At 42.5% G+C, this 13,254-nt stretch overlaps 1 protein-coding gene across 1 annotated transcript; it reads right to left on the bottom strand.

The window, feature by feature from the left end:
• Positions 1–185: 185 nt before the first annotated feature.
• med4 (mediator complex subunit 4) lies at positions 186–12,581 on the bottom strand. The gene is made up of 7 exons (XM_033032846.1): positions 12,283–12,581; positions 9,552–9,618; positions 7,827–7,997; positions 4,274–4,331; positions 3,735–3,821; positions 2,495–2,626; positions 186–1,132 (listed from the first exon to the last, which is right to left on the bottom strand). The coding sequence occupies exons 1-7, from the start codon at positions 12,351–12,353 to the stop codon at positions 960–962; spliced, it is 759 nt and encodes a 252-aa protein (XP_032888737.1). The 5' UTR covers positions 12,354–12,581; the 3' UTR covers positions 186–959.
• Positions 12,582–13,254: the final 673 nt, after the last annotated feature.

The following is a 13,254-nucleotide window of genomic DNA, read 5'->3' as shown; positions in this document are numbered from 1 at the left end:
TAGAAGAATCAAGGGGAATGGCATACATGGGCGTACAAGGAACAGGTAATAAGAAAACAGGAGAATGGGGCTGACGGGTTGTGATGGGCTTCATCTATGTTAATTTTGCAGGCTCTTTAAATGTTTCTCTATCCAGGCTGCAATGCATTGTCAGTCAATTAAAAATATCCCCATAAATATATTTGTCTGTGTGTAAAAGACAGTATTTATTTACAACATAGAAAACATTTTTAAACCACAAAATATAGATTTCAAACAATATTGTGCATACACATTTTATGTCACAGTGAAATAATCAGTCTAACTGCCCTTATGAAAAGAAAAGTACTTTAGGACTCAGAGACAAGAGGTGTCAAATGTTTGGAAGAGGAGGGAGAATGGAATTCTCATATTTTGGGAAATGAGTTCTAACACAATTGCTAAGTCATCCTTGTAAAAACACTGATTTCAAAAAACATCTTAAAAAAAGGCCTGGCTTCTTTTTTTGTCACAGCTTAACCTGTTATGAAAATGTATTTCATTATCAGTAACATACATATAACTGGTATGCAACAACTAAAAACTGCAATGAGATTCTATATCATTAGTTTCTGCAGTTGTCCTTACTGCATCATGTTATTATAAACTTCTGGGAGAGTTTTGAACTATTTCAGGGGAAAATATATTTTCACCCTTTTCCCTAGAAAAAGTCATATACTAATGTGAAAGTACAAATTTGTCTATATTTTAGGACTTGAAAGTCTTAGAGAATAAATTAATCCAAGACTTCTTAATTTAGTGTTATTTCCATCATGAGCAATACAAATAAACTGGATAGAAAATTAAGCTGTGCAGAAAACACATTAAGTATCATTTCAGTCATGCACAGAACTTTATCTATCTCACAACAAAGGTTATCAAAATATAAATATATTTGTATCGATTCTGCATCAACAATATCAAATGAGAAGGAACAGTCTTCAGTCAGAGTCACTACTGCTGCTTGAAGAATCAGTTGACATAACTTCCACATCATCTTCGTTTTCTTTGTTATGTCCGGGAGGCTCCAGCATAAAATCATTGTTGTGATTTGGAGGCAATAGATTGAGGGGCATGTCATTTGATTGCCATGGGTATTGAGGAGCAAGTACATCTGAAATACAGAAATACCGAAAGTTAAAACGACCATGGTTGTATTTTATCCAAAACTGAAGTCTCAGAATGAGTTTGCAATAGATGCAAATGCCTTGTTTTCTCAAACACTTGCTCCATCTGGAGCAAAGACACAAATTATCCCATTCTTACCCTTACTCACCAAAATAAAACCCAAATTCCTTGCGGAATGATTATTCCACCATACAGCATAATAGTTAAGTTAAGGTAGATAATTACTGAATTATTGAAAGTAGAGTTTGAATTCTACCAGATCATTCAGGTGATTTAAATTCATGCAATTCAATGATTTTTTTTTAATTGACGCTGAAACTACCAAAGCATAATAAACAACCCAATCTGGTCCTCTGTTGTCAAGGTTCAAGGTTTTTTATTGTCACATACCAATTAAGGTACAGTGATATTCGATTTATCATGGGAATTAAATCTGTTATCCTTACAGGTCCAGTCCATCATATGCGGACGTGGCGTCGAAGGATGAGAAGCCGAAGCAAACAAGTCGAAGCCATATAGCCGAATGGAAACGAAGTCGAAACGCCAAATAACTGAAAGCATACGAAGCCGAAATGCCAACAAACCGAAAGCATATGAAGCCGAAATACCAACCAACCGAACGGGCGGGATGCCGAAAAGCCACCTAACCGAAAGGCTGCATCGCCTACAAGCCAACTAACCGAATGCTGCTCTGCCGAAAAGTCAAATAATGGCTTGTGTGGGAAAATGACCCCCATCCTCCCGTCTTCACAGGCCAGTGTTGTGATGGACGCGGGGGTCTGGAACAATCGTTTACAAGTCCCGCCCCCCGGCGACGTCATGTCCATTATTTGACTTTTCGGCAGAGTGGCATTCGGTTAGTTGGCTTGTAGGCGACGCAGCCTTTTGGTTAGGTGGCGTTTCGGCAGAGCAGCCATTCGGTGAGTTTGCTTTTAGGCGACGCAGCCTTTCGGTTAGTTGGCTTTTAGGCGTCCCGCCCTTTCGGTTACTTGGCGTTTCGGCTTCGTATGCTTTCGGTTATTTTGCGTTTCGGCTCAGTTTCCATTTGGCTTTGACTTCTTTGCTTTGGCTTCTCGTCCTTCAACGCCACGTTCGGGTACCCCAGTCCATATGCAGGTACAGACCCACAGCTAGGAGTAATTTGCAGTAACCAATTATGCTCCCAATCAGAATGTCTTTGGTACATAAATTGGAACTAGAGCATTCTGAAACTGGAGAAAGTCATGCAATCTCAGAGAGAACATGCAGACTCCACAGAGACATGCTTGATCAGGATTGAACCCAGGTCGCTGGATCTGTGAGGTAACACCACTACCTGCTGTCATAATCTATGCATAATAGATGTTACCTGGTAATCTGCCTGCGGCCAATGCATCGCCAGGTAAATGCCCATTTACTCCATTGGTTGAAAGGTTACTTTGCTGACCCAGAATTCCACTCCTCATTTCCAGATCAGTAGGATATGGTCTCCTTGGATCACCTAAATCAAAGCATATATCAGAATCAGAAGACTTCCCAATGTGCAATAAACACATGTTTAATCAATAATGTTTTATTATTATTATTATTATTAATGTATCATTCTTAACTGTCACTATGTCATGTTGTCACTTGTGGGCAGAGCACCAAGGCAAATTCCTTGTATGTGAATACTTGGCCAATAAACTTATTCATTCATTCATTAGTGTGAAAAAGCAAACCTTGTTTCACTATTCTATAATAATATTCAGTGTGCGACTAAATAGGTTGCAAGGACTTGCTCATTGAAAATTAGAATATAGTTGCGCACACATTTCTATGACTGCCCCTTTCTCCTTCCACCCACATCCCTTCATTTGGCTTAGGTTTCATTTTTTCTCTTTCTTACCTGGAATTCTTTTGTCTCCTTTTCACCTCCAGCCTTCGTTACTTACCCCACCCATCTGCCAATCACCTTACCCACTCACCAGTATCCACCTATCACTTCCCACGGTTTGTCCCATCTCCAGCATTCTCTCCCTTATTCCAATCAGTCTGAAGAAGAGGCCCAACCCAAAGCGTTGTCTGTTCATTCCTTCCATAGATGTTGCATGACCAGCTGAGTTTCTCTAACGTGTTTTTAAACTATAAACGCAGGTCACATATTTCTGATTTTTATTCTTTCAGTGTGATATTTCACAAGGTGACCCAATTGCAGAACAAGGAAGGTTTTACAACAAAATTGTTTTTCAGTGCTGATTAAAATAAACTTCAGGTCAGGAGGAAGATTCAAGGCATTCACAAGAATGATTATTGGGAAGACATTGAGGACTATTTGATAAAATATCATATTATAAACAATGGTGAAAAATAATTCAGAGTTTTCAAAAATAAGAGGAGTGAGCCATTAACACCACAGGGAAAAGGTACAAGTATAATATATCTTGTCCTGCACCTTTCTATGATTTCATACATTCAGTGCTGCTTTTCCTGCATTGAGGGGAAATATAATACATTTAACAGTTTAAACATAAGTAGGAATATTTAATGTGAAATGGGTATTAATATTTAGGGCATTAGTACAATGGCATAATTAAAATATTGAATATCAAATACATTTTAATTCCTACCTGGCACCCATGTTAATGGTGCTGCTACAGCATTACTGGCACTTATCCTGTGAGCATATTTAATAAGTTCTTCAGACGAGATTGCACCTGGAATGAAAATTGAACAATTATTCCTTTCCAATCTGATCTCAGAAATAAAAACAGATTCAGCTGATCCAAACTCTTAAATAATATTGGGAATATTTTCTTGTCGTTTTCTTGCAGAAAATCTCTACAAATGATCACTGTAGTTTTTTCAATGTTGTCAAATATGTTTTAATTCTTGTCAGCATCAGTAAACATGCAAAAGAATTAGCATCATAATTCCTCCTACAGAAGGTCCAGAATTTGCTGTGAACAATTGAAAAACTAATACAGTGACATTACAATTGAAATCAGAAAATCAGTATCATTATACAATTATTAAAAGCATACTGTAATATTTACAATCTACAAATTTCCTCTGAAAAAATGTCTACAATAGAAGACATGCTTAATTGCTTCTGCACTGTTGTAGCAATGTACAACATTTAAGTAATTTTATTTTTAATTATATCTACCTTTTCTTGCTTTCTCTATAGATTTTAACTTCTCTTTGGCTTGATACACAGCAGTTGCCTTGGGGGAGAAAAAGGATGTATTTAGTATTTCATTTACTGGGCATCAACTTCCATTATTTCCTTACTGACACAAATTGTAGATATAAATGCATCTTTTTTAGAATTACAATCAACCACTTTACAGTTCCATTAGTTTCGAAGTCTTATGGAAGACTGACATCTAATGATGATGAAATTAAGCTTGAACAATGACATGATTCTAGAGAAATATCCAAGAAACAGAAGATCAAAACATAATTCCTTTGCTTTCAAAAGGTTCAAAATAATGCTGAATGCCCGTTATAAAATCTGATTAAAATAATCAGTTTTAAGAACTGAAATGTCTATTATTGATATCTTCCGTGTTTTTGTGTGCATTTAAAGCAGCACCAGGTGAACACACTACCTGGCAGTAGAAACCTCTTTAAAGTACATTTGTTCAACTTGGAGAAAATCTTATTGGCCAACCAAATAGTTAGCCAAAGCAGGTTCAACGACTGAATGTACTAACATCAGAATTAATATTTCATCTAGTCACATCCTCACTAACTCCTTGGAATCAGAAAATTGAGTCAGTATATGAAGAAATGCCTTATTTGTGGAAAAGGAAAAGCCATTGTGCCCTATAGCTCCTTTGTCTTAGAGAAAAAACGGACCAATATCTTGATCCGATAAACCACCATCAGATTGTGTTGCGGTCATTCACCAAAGATTAGTTGGGATCACCTGAGATTGTTGAGCATTAATCTGTTATCCTATTCTGCATCCACGTGTCATGTGCAGCAAAACAATATCGAGGAGCATCTCCGGATCTAGAATAGTCCTCAAAATTCCTATTCAAGCTTTACCTGGAACAACACTATAATTGCTCAGGTTCATGCATTATGTAACTGGATTGAATAGAAGAAGATACTGGCAACCATATATTTTATATTATTTTATATTATTGCAAAAGCTATATTTACATACTTATTTCAATACAAGTTGGTGAAGAGCTAAATGATCTACAAAACTGGTAGAAATCATTTGTTTGATATTACCTATAGAAATAGGCAACAAACCATAGGTTAGATTGTTGTTGAGTACAAATATAGTTTAAATCATTAAGCCAGAGGATTTTGTTTCTTCAGGCACACAAAGTACAGGTCCACCACCAATTTTCCGGCACCCTTGGTTCCAGAGCCTTTCTGAATTAGCCATTTTGCTGGACCAACAGGCGTCACAGCTTCTTGGGGAGTCCAACAGTAGCAGAATGGCCTGCCTATGTTTCCCAGGGACCAAGATACGTTCCTGCAAAGTCCGCCTAGTAAGTTGGTTATGGGAACGTATATGCCGGCACCAGCCGGGCTGGTGTTTCAAAGCCTTGGCTGCAGGAGGCTGATTTGACTCACTGGTCGGCACCGAAGTCCCGATGAGGTCAGGATTGTCCGTCTCACCTGGCCTTCGCACCACATTTTGGGGAATAGTTTAGTTTAGAGATACAGAGCAGAAACAGGTCCTTTGGCCCACCGAGTTTGCACTGATCAGCGATCCCTGCACATTAACACTATCCTACACACAATAGGGACAATTTACACTTATACCAAGCTAATTAACCCACATACCTGTACCTCGTTGGAGTGTGGGAAGAAACCGAAGATCTCGAAGAAAACCCATGCGGTCACAGGCAGAAGGTACAAACTCCGTACAGACAGCACCTGTAGCTGGGATCGAACCCTGTTCTCTGGTGCTGCAAGCGCTGTAAGGCAGCAACTCTACTGCTGCGCCACCGTGAGAGGCAGATTTGACTCGCAGTCGGCACGGAAGCCTCGATGAGGTCAGGATTGCCGCCTCACCTGGCCTAGGCACCACATTTTTGGGGAGACTTCCAGGGAGGATTTCAAGTGCACTCTCTCTAAATTTTGTCCAGACAAAAGGACCAGACCACCAGTTGCCGGAAAATTGGTGGTGGACCTGTACTTCAAAGCTTCCTCAATTTAGCATTGCCTCTGAAATAAACAAAGTCTACTATCTATTTTTAAAACCGAATGGCAGAATCCGTTGAAAAAAAATGCACTTAATGCATTGCAACCACAGAGTGAAGCAATGCTTTTCAACTAGACCATTTACCAAAATTTAAGTCTTTGTGTTATGTCTATATGCATGGATTAAATGTATCAGGAGCTTATTTGTATATCTACAAATGAGAATGGCAAGAATGGCTAAAAGACTAACAGTTGAAATCAGGGGTGTAAGTAAGCAAGTGTGGATGGCAGGTAAATGGAAATAATTTGGGGGAATGGCAAGGTTCTGAGAGGCATAATATGAAGGGTTTCTATATTATAAGAAAAGCTTTCTATATTATAAGAATAGCTTTTTATATTATAAGAAAATACAAATTATATCTGATGGGTTAGCTGACACGGGGACCATGATTCAACAAATGATTCCTGGTCTGTGCTGAGTTAGCTGATCTCAGTGGTGCTGCAATAGCTAACGAAGGAGAACGAAGGGATCTAAAAATACACAGCAACACTTTATATGCTAATAAAATATGAAATGCACCACAGTTTGAAACTCAACAAAATCAATATAGGATTTGAGACAGCCAGGAAAGACACAAAATGCTGGAGTAACTCAGCGGGACAGGCACGGGAGAGCTAACTCTTCTGACATCAGTCTGAAGAAGGGTCTCGACCCAAAATGTTATCCATTCCTTCTCTCCAGAGATGTTGCCTGTTCCGTTGAGATACATGTTGTGTCTTACCTTCGATTTAAACCAGCATCTGCAGTTCTTTCCTACACAAAATGAGACAGCCAATTTGTCTTGAGTAAGTGCACAAACAGCACTATGTCAGCACAGATTATCAGTTTGGTGACATTAGTTTCATGTTTCCTTTGATAATGCCCTTGTTCCTGTTTGAAACAACAGTAAAGGAGCTTTTATATCTATCTGAAAGAGCATATCAAATGTTTTTTATGTCTCAACTGAAACTAACACCTCAACAGGCAATGCTTCCTCAGTAAATGGACAGCTTACAAATGTGTACGTTTTCTGATTTGGGACTGGGAACCACACCTTACGACTGCAGAGTGAATTTTACAACAGAGCCAAAGCTGACCAGATTTTAATATTGAGTGGAAGAAAGGTCGATGCTGGTCTGTGCTTCTTATAAACAAAGCTGAGTGACACTACCATCAGATTTGTATTAAACCAATGCCCCTAACTTAATATTGTTGACAAAATCTGAAGGAAATATGAATTTTGGTGGCATGTTATCCAGGTAGAGAGAATTTCTTAATATAAACAGAATTGACAGAGCGTGAGCACAAGCATTACAAGATTAATAAAGTATAAACGGTTTTACTGTGTTTTAGGAAATAGATTATCTGGATAATACAGTATCACTAGAGGTATTAAAAGCCAGTACATCCGACTGAAGTTATGGAGATAATTATCATCTGCCAATTATCAAATTCCAACAAAAAGTTTTCTACAGATTAAGGATTTTTTTTTAATGCAGCTATAACTCACTAATACGTGCTCAGCCTCTTTGAGCTGCTTCTGTAACTGCTGGATGTCACCATCTCGTTTCTCCATCTCTTTCTCGAGAATGTGCATTTCCTCCTGGGTTTTACCTTGCTCTAATGCAACTTTTACTATTTCTTGGAATTCTCCATCCTTCTGAATCAGTAAATTCAAGATCTGAAACGGAAATCAATTTTAAGATGGATAAACATTTTTCAGTTACTTGTGCAAGCTAATTTTGCAATACAGTAAAAACCCAATATCGTGCAAAAAAACCAAAACAATGCTCGAAGTCCCTAATGCAACCAAGGCAGTTCGCATTTCAGAGTTTAGATGGAGTTCGTAATGTTCAGTCGCCTGATGGTTGTTGTGAAGAAGTTGTTTCTGAACCAGGGCATTACAGTTTTCTGACTCCCATACCTTCTTCTTGATGGCAGGTGTGAAATGCGGCGTCACTCACACTAATCATCCCCCCCACACACGCTAGCCACCTCACACACACGCTAGCCACCTCACACACACGCTAGCCACCTCACACACACGCTAGCCACCTCACACACACACACTAACCACCCCCCCCACACACACACACTGGCCACCAGAGGGGCAGAGAGGGAGAGGAGGGCAGAGAGGGAGAGGGGGGCAGAGAGGGAGAGGGGGGCAGAGAGGGAGGCAGAGAGGGAGAGGGGGGGCAGAGAGGGAGAGGGGGGCAGAGAGAGAAAGAGGGGGGCAGAGAGAGAAAGAGGGGGGCAGAGAGAGAAAGAGGGGGGAGTGGAGAGGATGGGGGAGGGAAGAGGAGGGGGAGGGAAGAGGGGGGGAGGGAAGAGGGGGGGGGAGGAAAGAGGAGGGGGGAGGAAAGAGGAGGGGGGAGGAAAGAGGAGGGGGGAGGAAAGAAGAGGGGGGAGGAAAGAGGAGGGGGGAGGAAAGAGGAGGGGGGAGGAAAGAGGAGGGGGGAGGAAAGAGGAGGGGGGAGGAAAGAGGAGGGGGGAAGGAAAGAGGAGGGAGGGAAGAAAGAGGAGGGGGGAGGAAAGAGGAGGGGGGGGGAAAGAGAGGAGGGGGGAAAGAGGAGGGGGGGAAGGAGGAGGGGGGAGGAAGGAGGAGGGGGAAAGAGGAGGAGGGGGAAAGAGGAGGAGGGGGAAAGAGGAGGAGGGGGGAGAGAGGGGAGGAAAGAGGAGGGGGGGAGGAAAGAGGAGGGGGGAGGAAAGAGGAGGGGGGGAGGAAAGAGGAGGGGGGGGGGAAAGAGGAGGGGGGGGAGGAAAGAGGAGGGGGGGGGAGGAAAGAGGAGGGGGGGGGAGGAAAGAGGAGGGGGGGGAGGAAAGAGGAGGGGGGGGGGAAAGAGGAGGGGGGGGGAGGAAAGAGGAGGGGGGGAGGAAAGAAGAGGGGGGGAGGAAAGAGGAACAAGAGGTGGGGGGAGGAGGGAGAGGTGGGGGGAGGAGGGAGAGATGGGGGGGAGGAGGGAGAGGTGGGGGTGAGAGGGCTGTGACTTTTGAATAACCGGGGGGGGGGACGGGACGGGACGTCACTCGCAGCGCGCAGATCCAAGACGGCAGCACGCAGACCCATTGTGACATCATCAGCGAAAGCCAGCCGTTTCCCCCCCCCCCCCAATGTCTTTGCAGATTTGTGCACATTTTGATTAATAACTCGAGAAATAATGCATGAATTTTTCAGATAAGGCGATTTTGGACTCCAGAGGAAAAATCTCTACCAGAATATGCAAAAATTCCTTACGTGGTTTTCTTCTCCTGGTTGTGCAATTTTCTGGTTTCTTGATAATGCAAGAATTTCTATTAATTCCCTGAAGATAAAGAGAAAAATTACTATTTAAAATGAAGTTTGGGCCCTGATCATGAAAAATAAATTTCAGGTACCTGCACTAATCAAGTGAGGTATTTTTTTACATTCTCAATGCGAATGATGTCTATCTTCATCATTGTATTGACTTTAACTTTTTGAAACCAGCAACATGAAACATTTCTAGCTCAAGGACAACATGGCTAGAAGGAATATAAACATACTTCTATTGTGATCCAACAATATAGCTTTCTCAGGACCAAAGAGGAGCAGCTTTTATTACATCAATCTAACATTCCCCAGGCCAGCCGACCATACCGTGAAACTGATTGATTGGTTGATTTTATTTTTGCCAAATCATATGTACACTCTGGAGTTTAGAAGGATGAGAGGGTATCTCATTGAAACGTATAAGATTGTTAAGGACTTGGACACACTAGAGGCAGGAAACATGTTTCCGATGTTGGGGGAGTGCAGAACCAGGGGCCACAGTTTAAGAATAAGGAGTAAGGCATTTAGAAGGGATACACTTTTCCTCACAGAGAGTGGTGAGTCTGTGGAATTCTCTGCCTCAGAGGCAGGTTCTCTGGATGCTTTCAAGAGAGAGCTAGACAGGGCTCTTAAAAATAGCGGAGTCAGGGGATATGGGGAGAAGGCAGGAACGGGGTACTGATTGGGGATGATCAGCTATGATCACATTGAATGGCGGTGCTGGCTCGAATGGCCAAATGGCCTACTCCTGCACCTATTGTCTATAGTCTATAGTCTACTCACAAATGATGTATCAACGGATAGCAGGGTTGGGATTCTTAAATTTACTTCAAAATACTGTAAAACAGAAAACTTTCATCATCCAATATTGCTGGATTTGAACCCAAATGCCAGATTTCCCTAATGCAAGGCATTACCCAGTACCTATTAGATCTATTTTGTCTCATCAATTATATAACTTTCCCCAAATGCATAATAGCCTTCATTCAAACTTCAAACTTTATTTATAACTATTCAATCACAAGGAACACCCAAAGATACCCATCTGTTGTACATTCTCCAGTGAACAGAAAGAGGAGGAATTATTTTCTCATGTTTTTACCCAGGTCTGGCTGCAAGTTCCCAGGTCGGCTGTGTGCCCCACGAATGACTGCAGTTCCCAGGTCACCTGCGTGCCACAGGACTGGCTGTTGCGCCAAGGTCGGCTCGCTTGCCCCAGGTCTGGCTGTGACACCCAGGACTGCTGCGTGCCACGCGAATGGCTGCAGTTCCCAGGTCGGCTCGCTTGCCCCAGGTCTGGCTGTTGCAGTACTTTGTTTCTCTTTCCACAAATGCTGTCTGACCATAACGGTTTCCAACATTTTCCATTTTAATGGCAGATTTCCAGCATCTGCAATTTATTTTGATTTATAGTCCAGACCTGCACCATGTTGGTAATGAAAAAGCACGTGGTGAACCACCTGCGGTGGGATACCCAACCTCTAATCCCTTTGTAGTCATGGCATTTGTGGTTAGTCCAGGTTAGGTTTTGGTCAAGTGACCTAGGTAGTTGATAGTGGGGGCTCTGATCCTAATGACACAATGTCAAATTCACTCTTGTTCAAGCTGGCAATTGCCCAGCTTTGTGTGACCAGATTATTAATTGCCATTTACCAATGCTGTCTTGGTCTTGCTCGATGGGTTGGGATGCTTGGTTTTGCCAAATTGCAGCAAAATTCAATTGAACTCAGCTGCAAACATCCCAATTTTCTGACTGTATGATGCAAGGAAAGGCCATTCATAAATCAGATGAAGATGCCCGGGACTTGGACGCTGCCCTGAGGAATTCCTGTAGTGATGTCCTTTGACTGGATGGACCTCCAATCACCACAGATGTATTATTTGATGCAAGGCATGGCTCCGATCAGCACAGTGCATTCTCATTGATGCCCATTGACTTCAGTTTTACCAGGATTGTTGACGCCATACCCATCATATGCTTCATTGGTGCCAAGATTAATCACTCTCAAATCATCTTTGGATTTCAGCTCTGTGGACCATGTTTGGATTTACCTCCTCCCTTTAACTCAGCACTACTATTTGCATTTAAATACAGTAAGAGAGCAAAACATCAATCTGATCTGTTGGTTGTGACAGCTTAAGTACTTATTGTATGTCATTTAACCCTGTACTGCTACTGAGAGTGGTGTTAATAGCACATGCACATATGCCTTCATCATGATGGTTTAAAGCATCTCAGAGATCCCCAGTTAGAGCTGCCAGTTCTTTTACGCATTTTGTCTATAACTATAACCAAAAAACGGTTACCCGACTAATTCTACTTTTCTGCTGTTGGTATACAGCTTCCTAGATCATAGTACGTTTTACATTAAAAAAAATAAAATGAAGGTTTCTGCTTCTAATCTTTTAGGCGCCCCCTCCTAATTTTCACTTCTGGGATACCAGGTGCAGTATTAATTGCAAATAATTGAATCCATTTCTAAATCCCTGTGGTCGTCTTCAGTACTTTGCCTCAAACTATTCCTTCAGTCTTCTATCCCTACCCCTATCTTTCCCCCTTGTATATCTCCATCATTACCAAGCAACTCCAGGAAATGTCGGAACATCCCTTTGAAGGGCACAAACATGGGGCCCCAAGCACTCGAACTATATCCGTTTCGCGAACAGGGCACCTTACCTACACAAGACTTCCACATCATCCAACACTCCTAGCAGCTTATCCCTGGTACTTCTCTCCAAGGCCGCCATTACCTCCACGCTAACCTGCGCACGCGCAATGGCAGGCGGGGAATAGCGCCTCCCCGGCCCTTTGGTGGCACTTGGATTTGCAGCCCGCCTTGTACAGCGCCTCGCCGATGTGTCGGTGGCAGCTGGGTTTGCAGCGGGAGGTGCCAGTCCGCGGTGCACTGGTTGTCACGGGATCGCAGTGGGAAGTGTGGATTAGAAGAAAATATACGAGTGTGCGCTGTTAAAAAACAAAATGGCATATTCTCCTTCTTAGCAAATGGCGGTCGTAGTGACTTGTATACTTGATAGCAATATTATGGTTGACAATGGGGCCAGTAGCGGACTGGGTCTAAAAATATTGGTTGCCAGGAGACAAAGGAGGCTCACTTCATCAGGGGCCCACTTGATATAGGGGGCCCACTTCATCAGGGGCCCACTTGCCATCGGGCAAGCTGACACCCTGGCCAGTCCGCCACTGCATGGGGCATCTTGAATGCCGGCCATGATCCTTGAAGAAGATTGGTGGTGCATGTGGGGGTCGCTTTGCTCAGTCTGTGTTTCTCGAGAAAAGACACACACAAGCGGGTCAGGTCGCATCTCTGGAGAACATGGATATATGACGATGCGGGTCGGGACTGATTCCTAGAGTTAGTGGAGTTGTATCCAGGTCTTTCACTATTCTTTACTGCAGGTCAACGCTTGTCTGAAGAGCATTGGAATGTTTTCTTGCGACTAAGATGTCACCTGAATGCAAATAATCATTGAGAGATTTCTTAGCGCTGGCAGAGGGCGGAGATGGGGAGGGAGAGAACTGTCCGCGCGTCCTCCCAGGAGGTGCTGGAAGGAACTGCAGATGCTGGTTTAGAAACATAGAACATAGAAAATAGGTGCAGGAGTAGGCCACTCGGCCCTTCGAGCCTGC

The sequence above is a fragment of the Amblyraja radiata genome, chromosome 14, assembly GCF_010909765.2.
Source record: "Amblyraja radiata isolate CabotCenter1 chromosome 14, sAmbRad1.1.pri, whole genome shotgun sequence".
NCBI lineage: Eukaryota > Metazoa > Chordata > Chondrichthyes > Rajiformes > Rajidae > Amblyraja > Amblyraja radiata.
The sequence above is the reverse complement of the archived record's forward strand: the minus strand, read 5'-3'. Positions and strand labels throughout refer to the sequence as shown.